This window comes from Amblyraja radiata, chromosome 4 (assembly GCF_010909765.2).
Source record: "Amblyraja radiata isolate CabotCenter1 chromosome 4, sAmbRad1.1.pri, whole genome shotgun sequence".
Classification (NCBI taxonomy): Eukaryota; Metazoa; Chordata; class Chondrichthyes; order Rajiformes; family Rajidae; genus Amblyraja; species Amblyraja radiata.
In genome coordinates, this window is record NC_045959.1 from 71063051 (window position 1) to 71083898 (window position 20848).

General features: G+C 40.2%; 1 protein-coding gene across 1 annotated transcript in view; it reads right to left on the reverse strand.

The window, feature by feature from the left end:
• st18 (ST18 C2H2C-type zinc finger transcription factor) overlaps positions 1-20848 on the reverse strand; it is an 85376-nt gene that overhangs the window by 40208 nt on the left and 24320 nt on the right. The window contains exons 4-7 of the mRNA XM_033019717.1: positions 20301-20391; positions 4091-4192; positions 1514-1722; positions 525-727 (exon numbers count right to left, since the gene is read on the reverse strand). Of these exons, the coding sequence (XP_032875608.1) occupies positions 525-727; positions 1514-1722; positions 4091-4192; positions 20301-20391 (605 nt within the window). The remainder of the gene's footprint in view (positions 1-524; positions 728-1513; positions 1723-4090; positions 4193-20300; positions 20392-20848) is intronic.

Below are 20848 nucleotides of genomic sequence, written 5' to 3' on the forward strand. Positions count from 1 at the left end.
ATGTCATTTTTTTCTTTTTAGTTACTGACTGCGGTTGGGCAATAAAATTTGTATGTGACGTCTCTGCATCAATTGTGTTGGCGGTTACAGCCATGCCCGTTTCTTTCTCACCAGTCCTCTCCAGTCTAAGGAAATGTGAACAGTCATCTCAAAGTGCAGCAGTGCCATTATCTTCACCTATGAAGCAATTAATGTAATGCTTGTATTAGGCGATGGTTTAGGAGGTGGGGGTTTCAGGAAAAGAGATGGGGTTCGAGTATTGTGGTTCATGGGAGATAGATGGTATGGAAGAAGTTCAGGGAGGTAATGGGTTAAAGCAGGGAAGTGGAGTAACAACCGAGGGATTACTTCAAGAAGTCACAGTCATACAGTGTGGAAACAGGCCTTCGGCCCAACTTGTCCACACCGCCTAACATGTCCCATCTACAGCAGGAACTGGCCATGGTTACTGCAGCTCCCCACAAAACAGGACTGAAATTTCACAGTTCACATTTTTCATTGTAAATTTACATGAATTGTCTCACCTTAGTTGACAAATCCTGTGGCTTCGTGGAAAGGTTCTGTGGCATCTCTCTACAGCGTGTGGATAGATTGAGGATGGCCGCAGCTGCTATATGAGTGGTTTCAGTATCCTGAATATAACTGTAGATACCGGACTGGCATGGACTTTGAACGGAAGCCCTGGGCACTCGGCTGGAATAAGCCACTGGACTTGTAAACTGGTTGGCTGATAACAGATGCAGGTGACATTGATATTAACATTTAGACAGTACCTTCTTAGAATTGTACAGTTCAGTGTATTTGCTAACATTTAAGCTATCTTTCTGTTTGAATGATATACAGGTCTTCCCTAGCTTATAATAGGGTTCCATTCCTGAGAATTGGATGTACCCCAAACAGTTTGCATGTTGTATAATGAGCAGGATGCCTGAACAGGATGCAAATTGCTAGAGGATGGAGGGTCCCAGCCTGAAACATCGTCAATCAATGTATCTCCGCAGATGCTGCCTGACCTGCTGAGCTCTCCCAGCAGATTGATTTTTATTCTAGATTCCAGCAGCTGCGCTCTCTTGTGGCTTCATTGAGCAGGATGCTTACTTGAAGTGGACACCTGAGGTAGGAGGACTATGGACCTTCTGCTCCTAATTCCATTTCCTAGTGTTCAATTTGCAGGTGGGGTGCAGGGGAGAGGATTATTTTGAAAACCCAACTCTTACTAACCAGCTAAGGAACCTCCAAGAACAATATCTTAAGGCTGCTTTAGTTTTCCTGGAATTTCTATGCGAGTTCTGCTGGAGATACTCTGGGAAACCATTCAGCTCTATTTTCCATTAATAATTTCTCTTTTCTAATGCCCCAATGCTATTAGAGTCATACAGCAAGGAAATATGCCCTTTGGCCCAACTCATCCATACTGACCAAGATGCCACATCTAAGCTAGTCCCCTTTAGCCATGTCTAATCACTCTAAACCTTTCCTATCTATGCACATCATCCTTTTCTTCAATACTTACATTCACAAAATTGAACAGCTTCCCATTCTTGAACTTTTGAAGATACTGTGTGTTTTCCAAATACTTGTGCATCAAAGCTGGCATAATCAAATGGAGCCTTAGTATATTTGTCTAGTTCCTTAGATATGTTGGTATGGCAGGTGCTAATGGGCTGCGTTGATCCATAGCTGAAGTGTGCGATCTCCATTTGCTTCACCAGACACATTGGCCTATGGAAAGTATGGAAAGATTATTAATAAGAGACACAAGAGACTATCCCACTAGAAATGAGAGAGAATTGTAGACGCAGGCCAGACCATCATCCAAACCAACCTCCCTTCCATTGACTCCATCTGCAGCATAATCAAGGATGAGTCCCACCCTGGACACTCCCTGCTCTCTCCTCTCCCATCAGGCAATCGGTACAGAAGTGTGATAATGCACACCTCCAGATTCAGGGACAGTTTCTTCCTAGCTGTTATCAGGCAACTGAACCATACTAGTACCAACTAGAGAGCGGTCCAAAGCTACCATCTACCTCATTGGAGATCCTCAAACTATCTTTAATTGGACATTTCTGCACCTTATCTTGCAATAAACATTATTTCCTTTAACCTGTATCAGTACAGTGTGGGCGGCTTGATTGTAATCATGCATAGTCTTTCCGCTGACTGGATAGCACGCAACAACATAAACTTTTCACTGTATTTATGTACACGTGACAATAAACTAAACTAAACTAAACTGCAAAATACAAACTGCTGGAGGAAATCAGCAGGTCAGTAGGAAGTCAGTAGGAGGCTAAGGTACAGTCAACATTTTGCCTCAGGACCAGTGCGAGATCGACTTCCCCTCACCTCCATAGATGCTGCTTTATCTGCTGAGTTCCTCCACCGAATTAGAGAAACATAGCACAATACAGCAGGGAAACAGGTCCTTTGGCCCACTTCGTCCATGCCGACCAATTTGGCTCAATGTCCATTTGCCTGCATTTGGCCCATAGCCCTCTAAACCCTTCAGCAATTTGTTTTTTGTTCAAAACCATACACTAGGTTGCTTATTTCCTTTCCTGTAAACTGCAGATTCTCAGGCAGGATATTCCAGCCCTTTTGAGCCGCTGTCAGTGTCATTCCTTAATTATCCCACCAGGTGGCACATTGGAGCAACAAGAACAGTGGTCTTTACTTCTTGCCCATGATAAGGCAAAAATGTGAAAAGCATTCAAAGCAGATTTTTTTCCTTTACATCTTTCACTATGAAATTCTGGGCAGGACATAACCCGCCAATCCACCTTGCTTTAGAACCAAATATGACACAAGAGAACATAGTCACAGAAATGTCTTGCCAGTATCAGAAATGCAAAAATAACTGATCAGGCTATATATTCAGAATATCCAAAAGATGACCTTGAGGTGATTTTTAAAGGTTTGTTGGACAAAAAAGACTATAGGCAGTATTGATGTCCTTATGCTTGCAAGCAGTAAAATTAATGTTAATCGGTCCCATATAATTGCCTCAGATAGCGGTGGAGCCCAACTCATTGGTTAGTTTTAAAGCAGGGATTGATGGTTTCTTGATTGGTAAGGGTGTCAAAGGTTATGGGGAGAAAGCAGATGAAAGGGGTTCTGATAGCTCATAGAAAAATAGATCAGACCTGATTGAATGGCAGAGCAGACTCAATGGGTCGAATAGCCTAGTCTTATGATCTCAATGAGACAAATATGAGATCTAATATATAACTCAGGGGAGAATCTGCTGCAGGTGGCAGTATCTCTATTACAACTGCCACAGGATTCCAACTAACAAGGAGCAGAACTTTTGAGATCCGCAGTGCTGCTGAGAAATTTCTTCTTCTCCTCTTATCATTCTTCTAGATTTTGTTTGCCCTTTATTCATTGTCACCTCCACAATTATTCATTGCTCTGCACTCTATCTGCATAGTATCTGGCTCAAGTAATGCCATTGATTTACATGGCAGTCTTTCAACAATTAAAATTAAAAGGCTTACATATAAACTGGGCAAAAAAAGTGTGGAATGTTCTATGATGCCCTTTGTTTAGTTTAATTGCTTTGAATCTTTCTTTTGGTATCAATGGAGTGGTAATCAGTTAAAATGGCTTCAAGTGGCACAGGGCAAGTTTTTAATTTACACATGGAGGGATATGGATCTAGTTCAGGCTGAAGAGATCAATTTAATTTGACATTTTGTTCGGCACAAGCATTGTGGGCTGAAGGGCCTGTTCCTGTGCTGCATTCTTGGAAGTGTAGGAAGGAACTGCAAATGATAGTTTACACTGAAGATAGACACAAAATGCTGGAGTAACTCAGCATTTCTAGATAGAAGGAATGGGTGATGATTCGGGTCTGAAGAAGGGTCTCGGCCCAAAAGGTCACCAATCTCCTTCTATCCAGAGATGCTGCCTGTCCCGCTGAGTTACTCCAGCATGGTGTGTCTATCTGTATTCTTCAATGTTCTCTGTAAGATTTGTCCAAATAAGACAGTGAAATTGAAATTACCCACCAAAGCTTGTACTCCTTACTAGGTAGTGTAAGGTAGTTATGACTACATTGAGAAAATTGAAAAAAAAATATAACTACCTCAGCATTTGGTCTGAGCTTTGTCCAATCCTTGTGAGATCATTCGGTTTGTCTTGTGATTTGGCCAGTTTCTCCGCTGCAGCAATCGGGCAACCTGAGAGACTGAGAAAAAAAAGAAAATAATGAAGCATAAGTTATTTGCAGAATCGCAATCATTAACGAGGACTGAATCATTTAAATAAATAGTTTGTCTATATCCATCCTATGACATGTTTATACCATTTAAAATATAGCTTGATCAGACCTGCATTGGAACTGCATATTGGAAGCAGAGTCAATGTATTAATACAGTAATATTATACATTCAGCATATGTGATTGAAAATTAATTTCTACCTTTTATCTTTCAACCAATTTACAATCTATATAACCATGCCTTTACTTTTTTTTTAATAAAACCATCCAGCCAACCAATATGGAATTATACTGCTTATTCACAAAGTGTACCTCATCATCCTATACCTCATCAGCTACCTGTCATGCTAGTAGCTTCTTTCATAAATCCAGGTCATTTCCTTTTGCAACAGATACTTGGCACAGTATCTATGATTATATTATCCCACAAATCTTAAATTGATCAATGTGTTCTTCTTAAATACTTTTTGCAAATGACTTAAATGCTTTTTGCCATTTTCAATGGAAGACAGAATTTGGAATCTAGAAAATATATTTCTCCAGAATTCTTTCAAGCCATCCATTTTAGGTAATTTTCAGTTTTATGTCCTATTCCCTCCCACATTATGTACTTTCCCTCACACAGTTTGGCCCATTGACATTTTTAGATATCTCGTGCTAATGTTAAATTCATTGAATTCACCACTAAGTTTAAGTTTACATTTATTGTCACATGCACCAATTGGTACAGTGAAATTTGAGTTACCATACAGCCATACGAATAAAAGGAAAACAACACACAAAAGAATTTAACATGAGCATCCCCACACAGCGGAATCAATGTTTCCCACTGTGAGGGAAGACAATAAAGTTCAGTCATCTTCCTCTTTACGAATGAATACTAAGTTCTCATTTAGCAAGTATGTTGTTTACCTTTTGTGTATTATAGCTTTACTTGCACTTAATTGTCTTTAATGGAAAAACATTTCTCTTTGTTCCTCACTTTCCATTAATAAAGCCACACCAAGAACTATGGATACATTTTGCTAAGGCTTAAAAAATCAAATGTAATGCTCACACTACGGAACATAATCAGTATAATCGTGTTATGAAGGAATAAGAAATTTATCTGAAAAGAGAAATCCGGCTTCAAAGGGATACCAACGAAACAAATATGGAAAATAAAATGCTTTAATATCAGAAATGAAAACATGTACTTCTTGACTCTATAAGACCAAATATATCAATAAATTAATAAAATGCACTGCTCATAATAACTTGGCTGTTCCTGATTGCTAAATGTGTATAATGATATGGAATTACTAGCAGAGTGCAGGAATATAATGTTAAAACTATTAAACAACAGAACGTTAAAATGTCCAGACAGCTAAAGTTGGTCAACATTTAATTGGACTAGTAAACACTGTTGAGATTAGTACACTGAAAACTACCTATCCTAATGTATACATGTCATTGATATTGGATCAATAAACAAGCAAATGAAAGGATATGCAAAGAAGACAATTACCCTCTTCAATTTCTCAGAAAATTCAATCAGTTCAGTTTATTATCACTAGAGCCAGGTTGTTTAGGCACTAAAAAACTCTGAAAGAGGCAGGCAAAAAGGCATAATAAAATTACAAAAAAGGCACGATTAAGGCATTTTTTGACAAAAAAAAAGGCATAAAAAGCCATTTATTTCCACCACCAAAATATGGTTAAAAATGGTAATATAAAGGTATACTAAATGACCAAAGTTGCCTGGTTGCACATAATTATTGGCATTTTTTTCAAATTATCTAACTATGTTAAACTATGCCATCTGTCAGACAGAATAGGCTTCAGTTGTGAAAAACTTCTTTCTACCTCAGCTGAGGTCACTGGTGCATACCCAAAAGAAGCTACATACTCTATATTCATGTTGATATATTGTGCATTACAACTACCTTTGAGAACTTTAGCTATGTTTTCTATTTCTTCCAGATCTTTCTTAGCTAAAATCACTCTTTCACATTTTCCTTTTATGTCTTTACCAACATCACCAGGATCTTTATGAATATCGTCAGTTACTTTGTTGAATGTTTTGCCATGTTTCTCAAGGGAAATGATAGCTTGTGGGATGTTTACAAAATTGGAAGCAATAAACACAAGATTGCAGTGGAGAGACTTTTTCTGCATAATTTCACTGACGATCCTGACTGTAGCAGATTCTTCTTCTTCAAAATATTTGACGATTTATTTTATCTTTTCAAAATGTGCAGCATATTAGAGTGCAGCAGAGAGCAATGTACCCCACCTAGTCAAAATGGGCTGAGGAGGTAGCTGAATTTTGGGTGCCATTTCCTTGAACAACTTCACATGTGACGGCTTTGAGGAAGATTTTCTTGACATTGGAAACTAGGCGATCGACATTTGGAAACAAGCTACGTATGTGCTTGGCAATTCTATGAAGTCCTTGAGCTAAGCATGTCAAATGCAACATTTTGGGGAATAAAATTTTAACTCACATACAGAAGAACATTCTCGTGTGTTATATACCTTCTGGCCAAAGTACAGCAAGTGAAGATATAAACAACCGAGCAATAGTTGAGCTGCTTGACTTCTCCAATACTTCCGATGTCAACAAATACTCCTTTGATGGTTGACCTGCCTCCAGTATACCGATGACCACACTGGCAACATATCTCCACACAGCATTGAGATCCATATTTTGTTGCATGTAACTTCATCTCTAATTTTCTGCACAACAACGTTGAAGTGGCTGTCAACATAATTTTTCCGTAATGATGACTCACTTGGTATATGTTCCTCTGTGTATTTCTCTAAAAAACCTCTGAGAGATTTGTTTACCAATTTCCACAGTGGAATTCCAGCAGTCAATGAATGCCTTGCACAGATCACTCGAAAACTCAGATTTGCGACTGGAGCCAGCAGTAAATGTAGTGAGGAGACAAGCTTGGGTATTTCACTTGGGTAGTCTACACCCCAGCGGTATCAACATTGACTTATCTAATTTTAGGTAGCCCTTGTCTTCTCCCTCCTCCCCCTTCCCAGCCTTCCTTCTGGCCTTACTGTCTCCGCTTCTTCCTTTCTTTTTCCTGCCCCCCCCACATCAGTCCGAAGAAGGGTCTTGACCGAAACATCGCCTATTCCTTCTCTCCATAGATGCTGCCTCACCTGCTGAGTTTCTCCAGCATTTTTTGTCTACCATCAATTTTTCCAGCATCTGCAGTTCTTTCTTAAATAAATCTTGGAGAAGACTGAACCAGCGGGCAGCGGCACGAACAAATGAATGACCAACGTTGGGCACCCCAGGTTTTGCCACGGTGGTGGAAGTTTTCTTGTAAGTTATACTGTGTTAACACGTTAATAATAACTTATTAATATTAATGTGTTAACATAGAAAATGTCATTGTAATCATGGTACAACTAGAGAAAATAGCATGACCTTTTAGCAAAGCGGCAACAAAAAAGCTGATTTAGGCACTCGATTGTGAAAAAGGCATTATCCTGGTGAAATCATTAAAAAAAAGGCATGAAAAGGCACATTGCATTCATGGCAAAATCCTGGCTAATTATCACGTGTACTGAGGGACAGTGAAAAGCTTTTGTTGCATGCTAACCAGTCAGCAGAAAGATAATACATGATTACAATCGACCCACTTACAGTATACAGATAGATGATAAGGGAATAACGTTTAGTGCAAGGTAAAACCAGCAAAGTCTGATCAAGGATAGTCCGAGGGTCATCTATGAGGTAGATAGAAATTCAGCACTGCTCTCTGGTTGTATTCGGATGATCCAGTTGCCTGATAACAGCTGGGAAGAAATTGTCCCCAAATCTGGTGGTGTGCAATTTCACACTTCTATACCTTTTGCCTGATGGGAGAGGGGAGAAGGAGGAGTGGCCAGGATGCAACTTGTCCTTGATTATGGTGTTGGCCTCGCCGAGGCAGTGTGAGGTATAAATGGAGTCAATAGAAGTGAGGTTAGTTTATGTGATGGTCTGGGCTGCGTCCACAATTCGCTGCAATTTCTTGCAGTGTTGGATGGAGCTGTTTCCAAACCAAGTTGTGATGCATCATTATAAAATGCTTTCTATGGAAAGGTTTCTCTGAAGAAAATATCCACGTCACATTTTAAATGTATATTTGTATCTCTGCAATGCTTTGTACATCTGAGTTATACACTTCTTTCCAGTGTTCAGTAATATCTCTGATATTTGTAACACATTACAGATCTTTACCCCATGACAACTGGACTCAGAAGTCTCTCCTTAACTCTCTCTGCTTCCTTCCCTCCTACACTGGAGCTCTCAATATATCATTCTCACTTATTGACTCCTATGGTCCCTTTGGGGATCCCAATTCCTTCCTCACATTTCTACTTGAAATTATAATTACATAGAAACATAGGAAATAGGTGCAGGAGGAAGCCATTTGGCCATTCGAGCCAGCACTGCCATTCAATGTGGTCATGGATGATCATAGACAATCAGTAACCCGTGCCTGCCTTCACCCCATATCCCTTGATTCCACTAGCCCCTAGGGCTCTATCTAACTCACTTTTAAATTCATCCAGTGAATTGGCCTCTACTGCCTTCTGTGGCAGAGAATTCCACAAATTCACAATTCTATGGATGAAAAAGTTTTCTCTCATCTCAGTTTTAAATGGTGTCCCCTTTATTCTTAGACTAGTTCTGGACTCCCCCAACATTGGGAAATTTTTCCTGAATCTAGCTTGTCCAGTACTTTTATAATTTTATATGTTTCTATAAGAATCCCTCTCATCCTTCTAAATTACAAATGAATACAAGCCCAGTCTTTCCAATCTTTCCTCATATGACAGTCCCGCCATCCCGGGGATTAACCTTGTGAACCTATGCTGCACTGCCTCAATACCAAGGATGTCCTTCCTCAAATTAGAAGACCAAAACTTCTACGTTATGAAGGCCAACATGCCATTAGCTTTCTTCACCCCCTGTTGTACCTGAATGTTTACTTTCAGTGACTGGTGTACAAGGACACCCAGGTCTCGTTGCACTATCCTTTTTCCTAATCTGACACAATTGAGATAATAATCTGCCTCCTTGTTCTTGTCGCCAAACTGGATAACCTCATAACTACATAAAACTGCATCTGTCATGCATCTGCCCACTCACTCAACCTGTCCAAGTCACCCTGCAACCTCCTAGCGTCCTCTTCGCAGTTCACACTGCCACCCAGCTTTGTGTCATCTGCAAATTTGCTAGTGTTACTTTTAATTCCATCATCTAAATTATTGATATATATTGTAAATAGTTACGGCCCCAGCACCGAGCCTTGTGGCACTCCACTCGCCACTGCCTGCCATTCTAACAGGGACTCATTTATTCCTACTATTTGCTTCCTGTCAGCCAACCAATTCTCTATCCATGTCAATACCCTACCCCCAAAACCATGTGCTCTAATTTTGCCCGCAATTCTCCTGTGTGGGAACTTATCAAAGGAATTCTGAAAGTCCATTTTACTTGTCACATCCACAAAAAATTCCATAAGACTAGTCAAGCAGGATTCCCCCTTCATAAATCCATGCTGACTTGGACCAATCATTTTACTGCTATCCAAATGCGCTGTTATTACTTAACCATATAACTATATAACATTTATAGCACGGAAACAGGCCATCTCGGCCCTACAAGTCCGTGCCCAACAATTATTTTCCCCTAGTCCCATCTACCTGCACTCAGACCATAACCCTCCATTCCTTTCACATCCATATACCTATCTAATTTATTTTTAAATGATAAAATCGAACCTGCCTCCACCACTTCCACTGGAAGCTCATTCCACACAGCTACCACTCTCTGAGTAAAGAAGTTCCCCTTCATGTTACCCCTAAACTTCTGTCCCTTAATTCTGAAGTCATGTCCTCTTGTTTGAATCTTCCCTACTCTCAATGGGAAAAGCTTGTCCACGTCAACTCTGTCTATCCCTCTCATCATTTTAAAGACCTCTATCAAGTCCCCCCTTAACCTTCTGCGCTCCAGAGAATAAAGACCTAACTTATTCAACCTTTCTCTGTAACTTAGTTGCTGAAACCCAGGCAACATTCTAGTAAATCTCCTCTGCACTCTCTCTATTTTGTTGACATCCTTCCTATAATTGGGCGACCAAAATTGTGCACCATACTCCAGAATTGGTCTCACCAATGCTTTGTACAATTTTAACATTACATCCCAACTTCTATACTCAATGCTCTGATTTGTAAAGGCTAGCATACCAAAAGCTTTCTTTACCACCCTATCTACATGAGATTCCACCTTCAGGGAACTATGCAGTTATTTCTAGATCCCTCTGTTCAACTGCATTCCTCAATTCGCTACCATTTACCGTGTGCGTCCTATTTTGATTTGTCCTGCCAAGATGTAGCACCTCACACTTATCAGCATTAAACTCCATCTGCCATCTTTCAGCCCATTCTTCCAAATGGCCTAAATCTCTCTGTTGACTTTGGAAATCTACTTCATTATCCACAACACCACCTATCTTAGTATCATCTGCATACTTACTAATCCAATTTACCACACCTTCATCCAGATCATTGATGTATATGACAAACAACAGTGGACCCAACACAGATCCCTGAGGCACCCCACTAGTCACCTGCCTCCAACCTGACAAACAGCCATCCACCATTACTCTCTGGCGTCTCCCATTCTGCCACTGTTGAATCCATCTTGCTACTCCTGCATTTATACCCAACAATTGAACCTTCTTAACCAACCTTCCATGAGGAACCTTGTCAAAGGCCTTACTAAAGTCCATATAGACAAATTATTACTTCTTTAATAATTTACTCCAGCATCTTCCCCACCACCGATATAAGGCTAACTGGTCTATAATTCCCTGTTTTCTCTATCGCTCCTTTCTTGAAAAGTGGGATAACATTAGCTACCCTCCAATCCATAGGAACTGATCCTGAATCTATAGACCACTGGAAATGATCACCAATGCATCCACAATTTCTATAGCCACCTTCTTGAGTGATGCAGACCATCAGGCTCTGGGGATTTATCAGCCTTCAGTCCCATCAGTCTACCCAATACTATTTCTCGCCTAATGCAAATTTTTTCAGTTCCTCTGTCTCCCTAGATCCTCTGTCCTCTCGTACATCTGGGATATTGTTTGAGTCTTCCTTGTGGGCTTGTCCCACTTAGGTGACTTTTTAGGCGACTGCAGGAGACTATGCGGTATCCACACGGTCGCCACATGTTCGCGGGTGGCAGCCGGTTTGTCGCCTTCATGGTTGTGAGGAGTTCCCGCATTCTGGGAACTCGTCGCAGCCTCATGATGGTCGCCGCAAATTTTTCAACATGTTGAAAAATTAGCGGCGACTAGGATGAAGCCACCATGGAGAGTAGTGAGAATTTTCGTGCCATAGGTAGGTCGTAAGGAGATCCTAGTGGGTTGCCAGGAGGTTGAGGGTTCTCACAGGTTCTCGTAGGTTGCAGCCGGTGCTGACCGGTGAATTTCATTGGCTCATTGGGAAAAAAAACGTAAGCAGTAGTTTTCAGAACCAAGGATAACTGACCGGTAATGTGAAATGTTCGCCGAGCTTCACAGCCGCGTATCGCTGGCTTCTTAAAAGTCGTCTCCACTCCTTCTCCCCCCTCTCCCCTCCTCTTTTAAAGGACTTACCATACACTGTGCTTTAGCCGTCTAAATTACAGCGCCAACACTTCCTGTGTGTGTCTGTATCACCTTGGCTTTGCACCCTGTGAATTTCACTCAGACAGCGCTCCCCCCGCTTGCCCTGTCCATCGCCTGCATAATGGGTTGGTGAAGGAAGCAATGTGTGTGTGTGTGTTCCACTCTGACAGTCGCCGTTCCAGGTGTTGGTTTTTCAGGCGACTGCCGGCAACTTGACAGTCGCCGGCAGTCGCCTGAAAAATCGCCTAAGTGGTTAATCCCGTTAGTGAAGACAGAACCAAAGTACCTGTTCAACTCTTCTGCTATTCACTTGTTCCCCATAATAATTTCACCTGTTTCTGCCTTCAAGGGACCTACATTTGTCTTTACTAATCTTTTTCTGTTAACATACCCAAAGAAGCTTTTACTATCCTTCTTTATATTCTTGGCCAGCTTACCCTCGTACTTCATTTTTCACCCCATATTGCCCTTTTTGTTACCATCTGTTGTCCTTTGAAAGTTTCCCAATCCTCTGGCTTCCCACTACTCTTTGCTATGTTATACACCTTGTCTTTTAATTTTATTCCATCGCTAACTTCCCTTGTCAGCCACGGTTGCCCTTATTCATCACTAATTTTAATTTCCCATTTAGCACCCCATACATTCCTAGACTTTGCTATAATTAATGAAAGTAAGAGTATATGTACTAGAAACAGAGACAGGCCTCACCTTCCCTTGCTCTGCTATTCAATTAGATCATGACTAGTAATCTATATCTCGTCGACTTTATCATAGACATCCTTTGATTCCTTTAAAGTTAAAGCTTGTGATCTCACATTTGAAAACAACAAATGATTTAACATTTACTCCATACTATGGTTGAGAACTTTAGAGATGCACAATTCCTGAGTAAAGGACTGTTTTATCATCACATTCCTGCAAGTTCAACCCATTTTCTTGAATTGGAACTAATTTCCCAATATATTGCCAGTTGCTTATTAATATTTCCAAGTTATACTAACCTGTGGTCACTCATTTACCACCTAAACATAGCCAACTTGTTCTCAAATATATGCTCATTTTCATCTAATTTTAAATTACTACCGATACTTTACTAATGCAATAATTCTTTCCATGAGAGGGATGATCAATAGGCAATTTCTGGACCTTAAAGTTCATCTATTAATCTATTTACTTTTTATGTATAGCACAGACATCAATGAATGAATGAATGAATGAATGAATGAATGAATGAATGAATGAATGAATGAATGAATGAATGAATGAATGAATGAATACTTTATTGTCACATGTGACAAGTCACTGTGAAATTCATTGGCTTCCAACTTGACTAAAATTCATTTTTTTTGTTCTAAATTAAATCTCACATTCTTCATTTATTTCTGTGCCTCTTAATGATGATTTCATTTGCGCAGGATTTAAAAAAAAGTCAACTTCAGCACCTTTCCATTTTGGATTTCTATACGATTCAACATACAATATAAAATAAAATATATGGTTTGGCTCTCAGGAAGCAATTATTTCCAACTTTGTAATGATGACAGGAACATTAATAAGGCCGAAAGCTTAGCAGATTGACTCTTTTTTGAAGTTGTAATTTTATATGTAAAAAAACTCAATGCAGATGCGTTGACTGGATTTCTAAAGGTACCCAGTGGAATAATAGAAGTGGCTTTTGGAGCTGCTTCTTCACTAAAGTTATGCGGGAGATCAGAAAAAATCCTCAAACCCTGGGATATGCAATATAATCTTAGAATATTCAACCTCAGCATTATGATTTACTGATCAATGGATCGGTAGGAAATGTATCGGTAAATTCAGCTGGGTTGCTCAAACTCTCCACCAGAGGAGAGGCTCGGAGGTTGTCATGAGCAGGAGCCACAAAAACAAGCTGGCCATGTGAGCAAATTATATTACATATAAGACTGTGTATGTTATCTTGTTTCTAGAGTTTGATTGCACTATCTTTAAAGGACCTCAGTCTGCACTTTGCAGTTAATATCAAACCCATTGTTTTTAACTAGGTATTTATTTATCTCATCCAACAGGCAGCTTGGCCTTTCATTTGAATTGTCAGTGGGGAACGTCAAACTTGTGCCACACAAAGTAACCCATTATGCGGGCAGTGGACCTGCCCATTGCCTCCTCTATCCTCATCTACTATATATGATGTTCCTTACAGAACACCACAGGAGATTCATTTCCCCTGTGTCTATACAATTCCTCCCTCTTCTGTCGTGGGGAAGAATGAATCCCCTCCCCCAACCTTTGCACATCCCCAATCTTTTCCACTCGTCACTTTAATTTCATGTTTCATGTATCTTGTGTTTTATAACTGCTGGCAGATCAATTTCCCTCCTAGGATAAATAAAGTTATATTGTATCGTTCCCTGATGTGGCCTTATTTACATTGGTGAGACCAAACGTAGACTCAGTGACCGTTTTGCCAAACACTTGCGCTTGGCCTACCAAGGCCTGCTGGATCTCCTGGTTGCTAACCATTTTAAATCCCCTTTCCATTCCCACACTGACCATTCTTTCCTGGGACTCTTCAATTGCTTGAGTGAGACTACCTGCAAACTGGAGGAACAGCACCTTATCTTGGGTAGCTTGCAGTGTGACCAGTATGAACATTGAATTATTGAATTTACGAATTTACGAATTACATGGTAATAATTTTTTTATATATTTACAATTTAGAGATTATGTAAAATTACATACGCAAGATTATAGATTTAGGGGCCCAGAAATCCTTGATGAATGTCTGAATCGACATCCTAATACAAATAAACTAATATCTTATATTTATAATACCCTTTTAGATACTGACATTCGGTCATCAGAGTCATATAGACGAGCATGGGAGGATGAATTGGCTCAACCCATAATGAAAGACGCATGGGATGAAAGTTTACAATATATACATCATTGCTCGTTAAACACTAGACATTCCTTAATACAGTTTAAAATATTACATAGATTACACTATTCAAAGACAAAATTAAACAGGCTCTTCCCAAGTACTTCCCCTCTCTGTGATAAATGTCAAATTCAAGAAGCCAATTTAACTCACACTTTTGTAACTTGTATAAAAATGCAAAATTTTTCTACGGACATTTTAAAAACTATCTCTAAAGTTATCGATAATCAACTGGACCCAGATCCAAAATTAATAATATTAGGATTATCAGAACATACCACAAACTTTACAATAAGCCAGAGACACTTTCTTGATTACAGTTAAATATCTGCAGAAAAATTAATACTTAAATGTTGGAAAAAACCAGCAACCCCCACAATTAAAATGTGGATTACGGAAATGACCAAGACCTTGCATTTGGAAAAAATAAGATTTGTCTTAATTGAGAAACCAGAACTATTTTTAAAAATATGGTCTCCATTTATTGAATTTTTAAAAAAGTAAACTGGTTTAACCCAAAATTAAAGTCACAACTTGAGTTTAGGGTTGGTTGAACAACTATACTCAACATCTCCCGGATCTATCTCCACAATCTTTATATTTGTAATCTCCTTTCTTTCTTGCTTTTTTTTTCTCTTTCTATTAGTTTATAGTAAAAAAAAAGAATTGTTAAATTTGAGGTAACTAACCTGCTCTCCAGAGATGTCACCTGAACTACTGAATTACTTCAGCATTTTATGTCATTTTTTGTAAACCAGCATCTGCAATTCCTTGTATCTGCTCTTTGCGTTAGAATGGTTTGTTTGCGTATATATGCAATTTTGGGATTTGGGATTATGTACAATATTATAAATATCCTAATATTGCTCTCAAAAGTACAGATGGGGAGTGCTATGAAAAATTGTATATTGTTTTTGGGATTTGCCGCCGCAGCTGGGGATCCATGGTCAATTTGTTCAGAATTTGTAGGGTCGGATAGTCAATATATTTTTTTTCAAATGACCTATTGTGCTAATACGTTTGGAGCTACTGCATGAATGAGCATATCATTCGACAAACAAAACATTCAACGGTGCTAATTTAACACCTATTGTCAGGCTTCAGAAGCTGCAAACAGATCCACACAGAAATCCATGCGTACAGACAGTTTCTGTCGCCTGGCATGAAGAACACACCCTTTTTTATTGTGTTAACTGTATTGATGTTGTAGGCATCCAAAAATTACTCATCACCAACTGCATCTCATGCAAGGGATCTTGCCAATGGTGGCTGCCCACTGTGAGCCTGTGTGTCTCTCTCTCCGCGTTGCTACACAACACATTTTTATGTAGGCTTGAGTCCTTTTACAGTTTGCTCCTTTTTATCACAAATTCTTCCCACAGTTGGCTGTGGACCTTGCATTTTGGCAAAGTGAGTGCTCTCTGTTGCATTTTGAATTGCTCAATGCCTTGAATCAGAATTATTTTGAGGTAGACTTCAAATGTAAGCTTAACCTGCACCAGAAATTCACAAGCAGTGGTAAAAGTAGGATGCTTCTGCCTGGAACAAAGATGGGACATTCTCAGCAGCGTTAAAGACATGGGATTTATATGTGAACAGCTAAATGTAACTAATAAAGAACAAATGCAGATGGCTGTGAAGGCCACATCACTGGGTATTTTTAAGACGAACATTGACAGAAACTTGATTAGTAAGGGTGTCACGGGTTATGGGGAGAAGGCAGGAGAATGTGGATGAGAGGGAAAGATAGATCAGCCATGATTGAATGGCACAGTAAACTCGATGGGCTGAATGGCTTACATTTGCACCTATGACATGAACTTAAAAAAGGGTGTGGAAATATATTTTTTCATTACAACAAGCGTGCTAAATTGATTAGCATTGTCATATTTTAATAATTAATTGAATGGATGTGGGAATAGCTGGTGAGGTAATTATTTATTACCTATCCTTCATTTCCCTTGACTCATGGTGGCTATGGTGGTATATAGAAAAATCTTTGGAAATTATACAAAAATTGGGAAAGTTTGTAATATTGTTAACCCAAGAGCCTTGCACGTTGGAAAAAGGATTAGGGGAAATTAGGCAAAGCTAGCAATGGTAACTTAAAGGTCACGTTGGAAAGGGTAGTAATTGGTTTAGGATATTGTGCAGTTAGCAAGGCACAGTTGGTGGAAGCAAAGGCAAGGTATAAAGGTAAGAAGTCGAGCATATTGAATGGTGGGATCACAGAGGGGGAGAATGGTGGATCGAAGGGCCGAATGGCCCACTCCTGCACCTGTTTTCTATGTTTCTGTTTCTAAGTGTCATGACAATAAGACTCGTCTTCAGACTGATTGTAGTGGGGCGGGTCGGGGGGGTAGAAAGCTGGAAAAGAGGTGTGAGTGGGACAAAGCCATGCAAGTGATAGGTGGGTACAGGTGAGAGGGGTTCAATCGCCAGATGGGTGAAGAAAAGGTAGAGCTGAAAAGACGACAAAAGGCTGTGAGATTAGAAAAGAAGTGGAAGTGAACAGGGAGGGGGAGAGGAAAGGGCAACTGGATAGTGGGAGAAATGGGTGTGAATCCAGATGGGGCACAGGGAAGAGAGTAGGAAAAGAGAGGGATCCTCTTTATTGGCCAAGACAAGAGTTTTGCAATCTCCTCTCTCGCTGCTCCACCTCTGTGATTCCTCCAGCTATCTCTGTATCTCCTTTTCCCCTGATTCAGTCTGAAGAAGGGTCTCGACCCAAAATGTCACCCATTCCTTCTTACCAGCTTTGTGTCTATCTTTGACAAATATATTGTTGTTGGAAGGAACTCTAGATGCTGGTTTAAACCGAAGATAGACAGAAAATGCTGAATTAACTGCTGTAGTCAGCGGGACTCCAGTAAATGCTGGAGTCAACGGGACAGGCAGCATCTCTGGATAGAAGGAATGGGTAACATTTCGGGTCGAGACCCTTCAGACTGAAACAGGGGAGAGGGAGATACAGAGATAACAGGAGGAATCACAGAGGGGAGCAGCGAGAAAGGATGTGGCAGAACTCTCGTCGGAGAGAGGAGGAGAACTTCTTCAAAGTAGACATACCTTGAAAAGATTTCACAGTGGAGCAGACAAAATGTTGTAGAAGGAACTGCAGATGCTGGTTGAAACCAAAGATAGACAGAAAATGCTGGAGTAACAGCAGGACAGGCAGCATCACTGGATAGAAGGAATGTGTAACAGGTGACAGGAAAAAGATTGTCTGAAGAGGTTCTCGACCCGAAAAGGTTCTGCACCATCCTCTCTCACTGCTCCCCCTCTGTGATTCCTCGTATTATCTCTATATCTCCCTCTCCCCTGATTCAGTGTGAAGAAGGGTCTTGAACCTAAACATCACCCATTCCTTCTATCCAGAGGTGCTGCTTGTCCCGCTGAGTTACTCCAGCATTTTGTGTCTATTAACAAATACATTGGTGGAAGCGCAGATAACATAGTCTGTCCAGGTGTCTGGATGTATTTAGTATTCTCTGATTCTGACAGCATCTTACATAATAGTGGTCAATTGGGAAATTACCCAAAGACATTTGCTTTGTTTATCATTTTAGCACATGGTATTAGCCTCATTCTTCTGCCAACCCTCATGCTGAAAAGACCTGTTTTTTCCCATGGTTATTTCCAAAGTTATCTGATGACTGCAGAAGTGGTTCGTCATCTCTCAAATAATTCCATGACCACCCGGCATATTTAATTTTGCATTATGGTGCTTAAAGAAGGTACTGAAAACACAAAGAGTGTAGGTTTTTCAAAAGGTTTCCCCATTTTATTAAAATGCTTGGTTGGAGATGTAACAAATTGTTTCTATATTCCCCTGACAAGTAATTGAAGCTTAAGAAAATGTATTACAGTGATCCCTGATTGAAAGCATAATCATATTAATTTAGATTGAAATTAGCCTATATTCACTGGAGTTTGAAAAGATGAATGGTGATCCCATTTATTAATTTGAGTCTAGAGCTAGGCTGGTGACATGGTGGCGCAGAGGTAGAGTTGCTGCCTTGCAGAGCCAGGTACCCGAGTTCGATCTGACTATGGGTGCTGTCTGTACGGAGTTTGTCCATTCTCCCCATGACCTGCGTGGTTTTAGGACAGTGTGTGTAGGACAGTGTATGTGTGTGGGGATCGCTGGTGTGCGAGGATCACTGGTCGGCGCAGACTCGGTGGGCCGTAGGGCCTGTTTCCGAGCTGTATCTCTAAACTAAACTAGACTAGATGTGTCGGTTTCTGAGTATGGATTCACTCATTTAGGATAACGATTGTATGTCTTTATATCTGGGGCTGAGAAACAGTGGAATGCTCAATCCCAGTGGGCATTAGACGTTTGAACTATTGTGTATGTTCAAGACAGAAAACAGCTAAGGTGTCTGTTCAAGACTGTGGTCCCTGCAGGAACTGAACCGATGTCACAGGGCCAGCATTTTCACCACTTCTGGTAACTCGCTAAATTACTTCACTCTCAAAGATATCTAGTAACTCTCTAGATTTAGTTTTAGTTTAGAGATACGGCACGGAATCAAGCCCTTCAGTCCACTGAGTCTGCAATGACCAACGATCCCCGTACACTAATGCTATCCTTTACACACCCTAGGGATAATTTACAATTTTACCAAAGCCAATTAACCTACAAACCTGTACGTCTTTGGAGTGTGTGAGGAAACCGGGGCAAAAATCTGTCTAGATTAGTTGAATTTAGTTTAGTTTAGAGATACAGCACAGAAACAGATCCTTCGGCCAACTGAGTCGTAGCCGACCAGAGATACCTGTATACCTTGCACTAGGGACAACTTACAATTTTTACCAAAGCCTACAAACATGTATGTCTTTGGAGTGTGGGTGGAAACTGGAGCACCCGTAGAAAACCCACGCAGGTCACAGGGAGAATGTACAAACTCCATAAAGACAGCACCCGTAGTCAGGATCGAACCCAGGTCTCTGACATTGTAAGGCAGCAACTCTACCACTGTGCCACTGTATTGCCCCAGTAAATGCAGGTTACTAGATACCTCCCTTTGGATACAAAGGAAATTAATTGATATTGGAGTTGGGTGCAAAGTGAATGATATAGAAAGAATGCAGAATCTGATAAAAAATGTGTAGAGGCCAACTGACCTTCTTCTCCAGCTCTCACTACTGATGTCATTACGTAAGCTGTAATGTATCACAAAAAGTACACCAATCCTTTGCTCTGATCTTTCCTTTACCAATTATGTTTACAGCCCTTTCTGAAATGTGAAGAGATGACAGCAGTTGAAGTAATACTTAGCACAATTTTGTGCTATTAGCTGGGCTGTGAATATCCAAACCACTCATGCTCTTAGTCAAAAATGATAATGCTTTTAATCCTACCTCCCTCAGATGGAGTGAATTCTGAAATGAAAGAAATGGTCAAACCCATTAATTTAGCCAAACGCTTGATCGGCTAACATTGTCACATTGAAGTGCATGCTCCAAGCAGTGCAACTTACCTTCGGTGCGAGTTGCGGTTGTTGTTCACGTGTCCTCTTCCCGTGCAGCCTGGAGTTGGGCACCTGAGCACATTCTCATGCATTGCAAGGACTGAAAAATGTAACAAAACATACCATGTCATTGGCGAAAGCGCAGATCCATTATTTATGCTCCAATATTATAATTTATTTCCATCCATCTATCTTGAAAGTGAAAGTTGTTATCTATCTATCTATCTATCTATCTATCTATCTATCTATCTATCTATCTATCTATCTATCTATCTATCTATCTATCTATCTATCTATCTATCTATCTATCTGTCTATCTGTCTATCTGTCTATCTGTCTATCTGTCTATCTGTCCATCTGTCTATCTGTCTATCTATCTATCTATCGAAATACAGATGCTGGTTTATATTGACGATAGACACAAAATGCTGGAGTAACTCAGCGGGACAGGTGGCATCTCTGGAGAGAAGGAATGGGTGACTTTTCAGGTCAAGACCTGAAGAAGGGTCTCAACCCAAAACGTTACCCATTACTTCTCTCCAGAGATACTGCCTGTC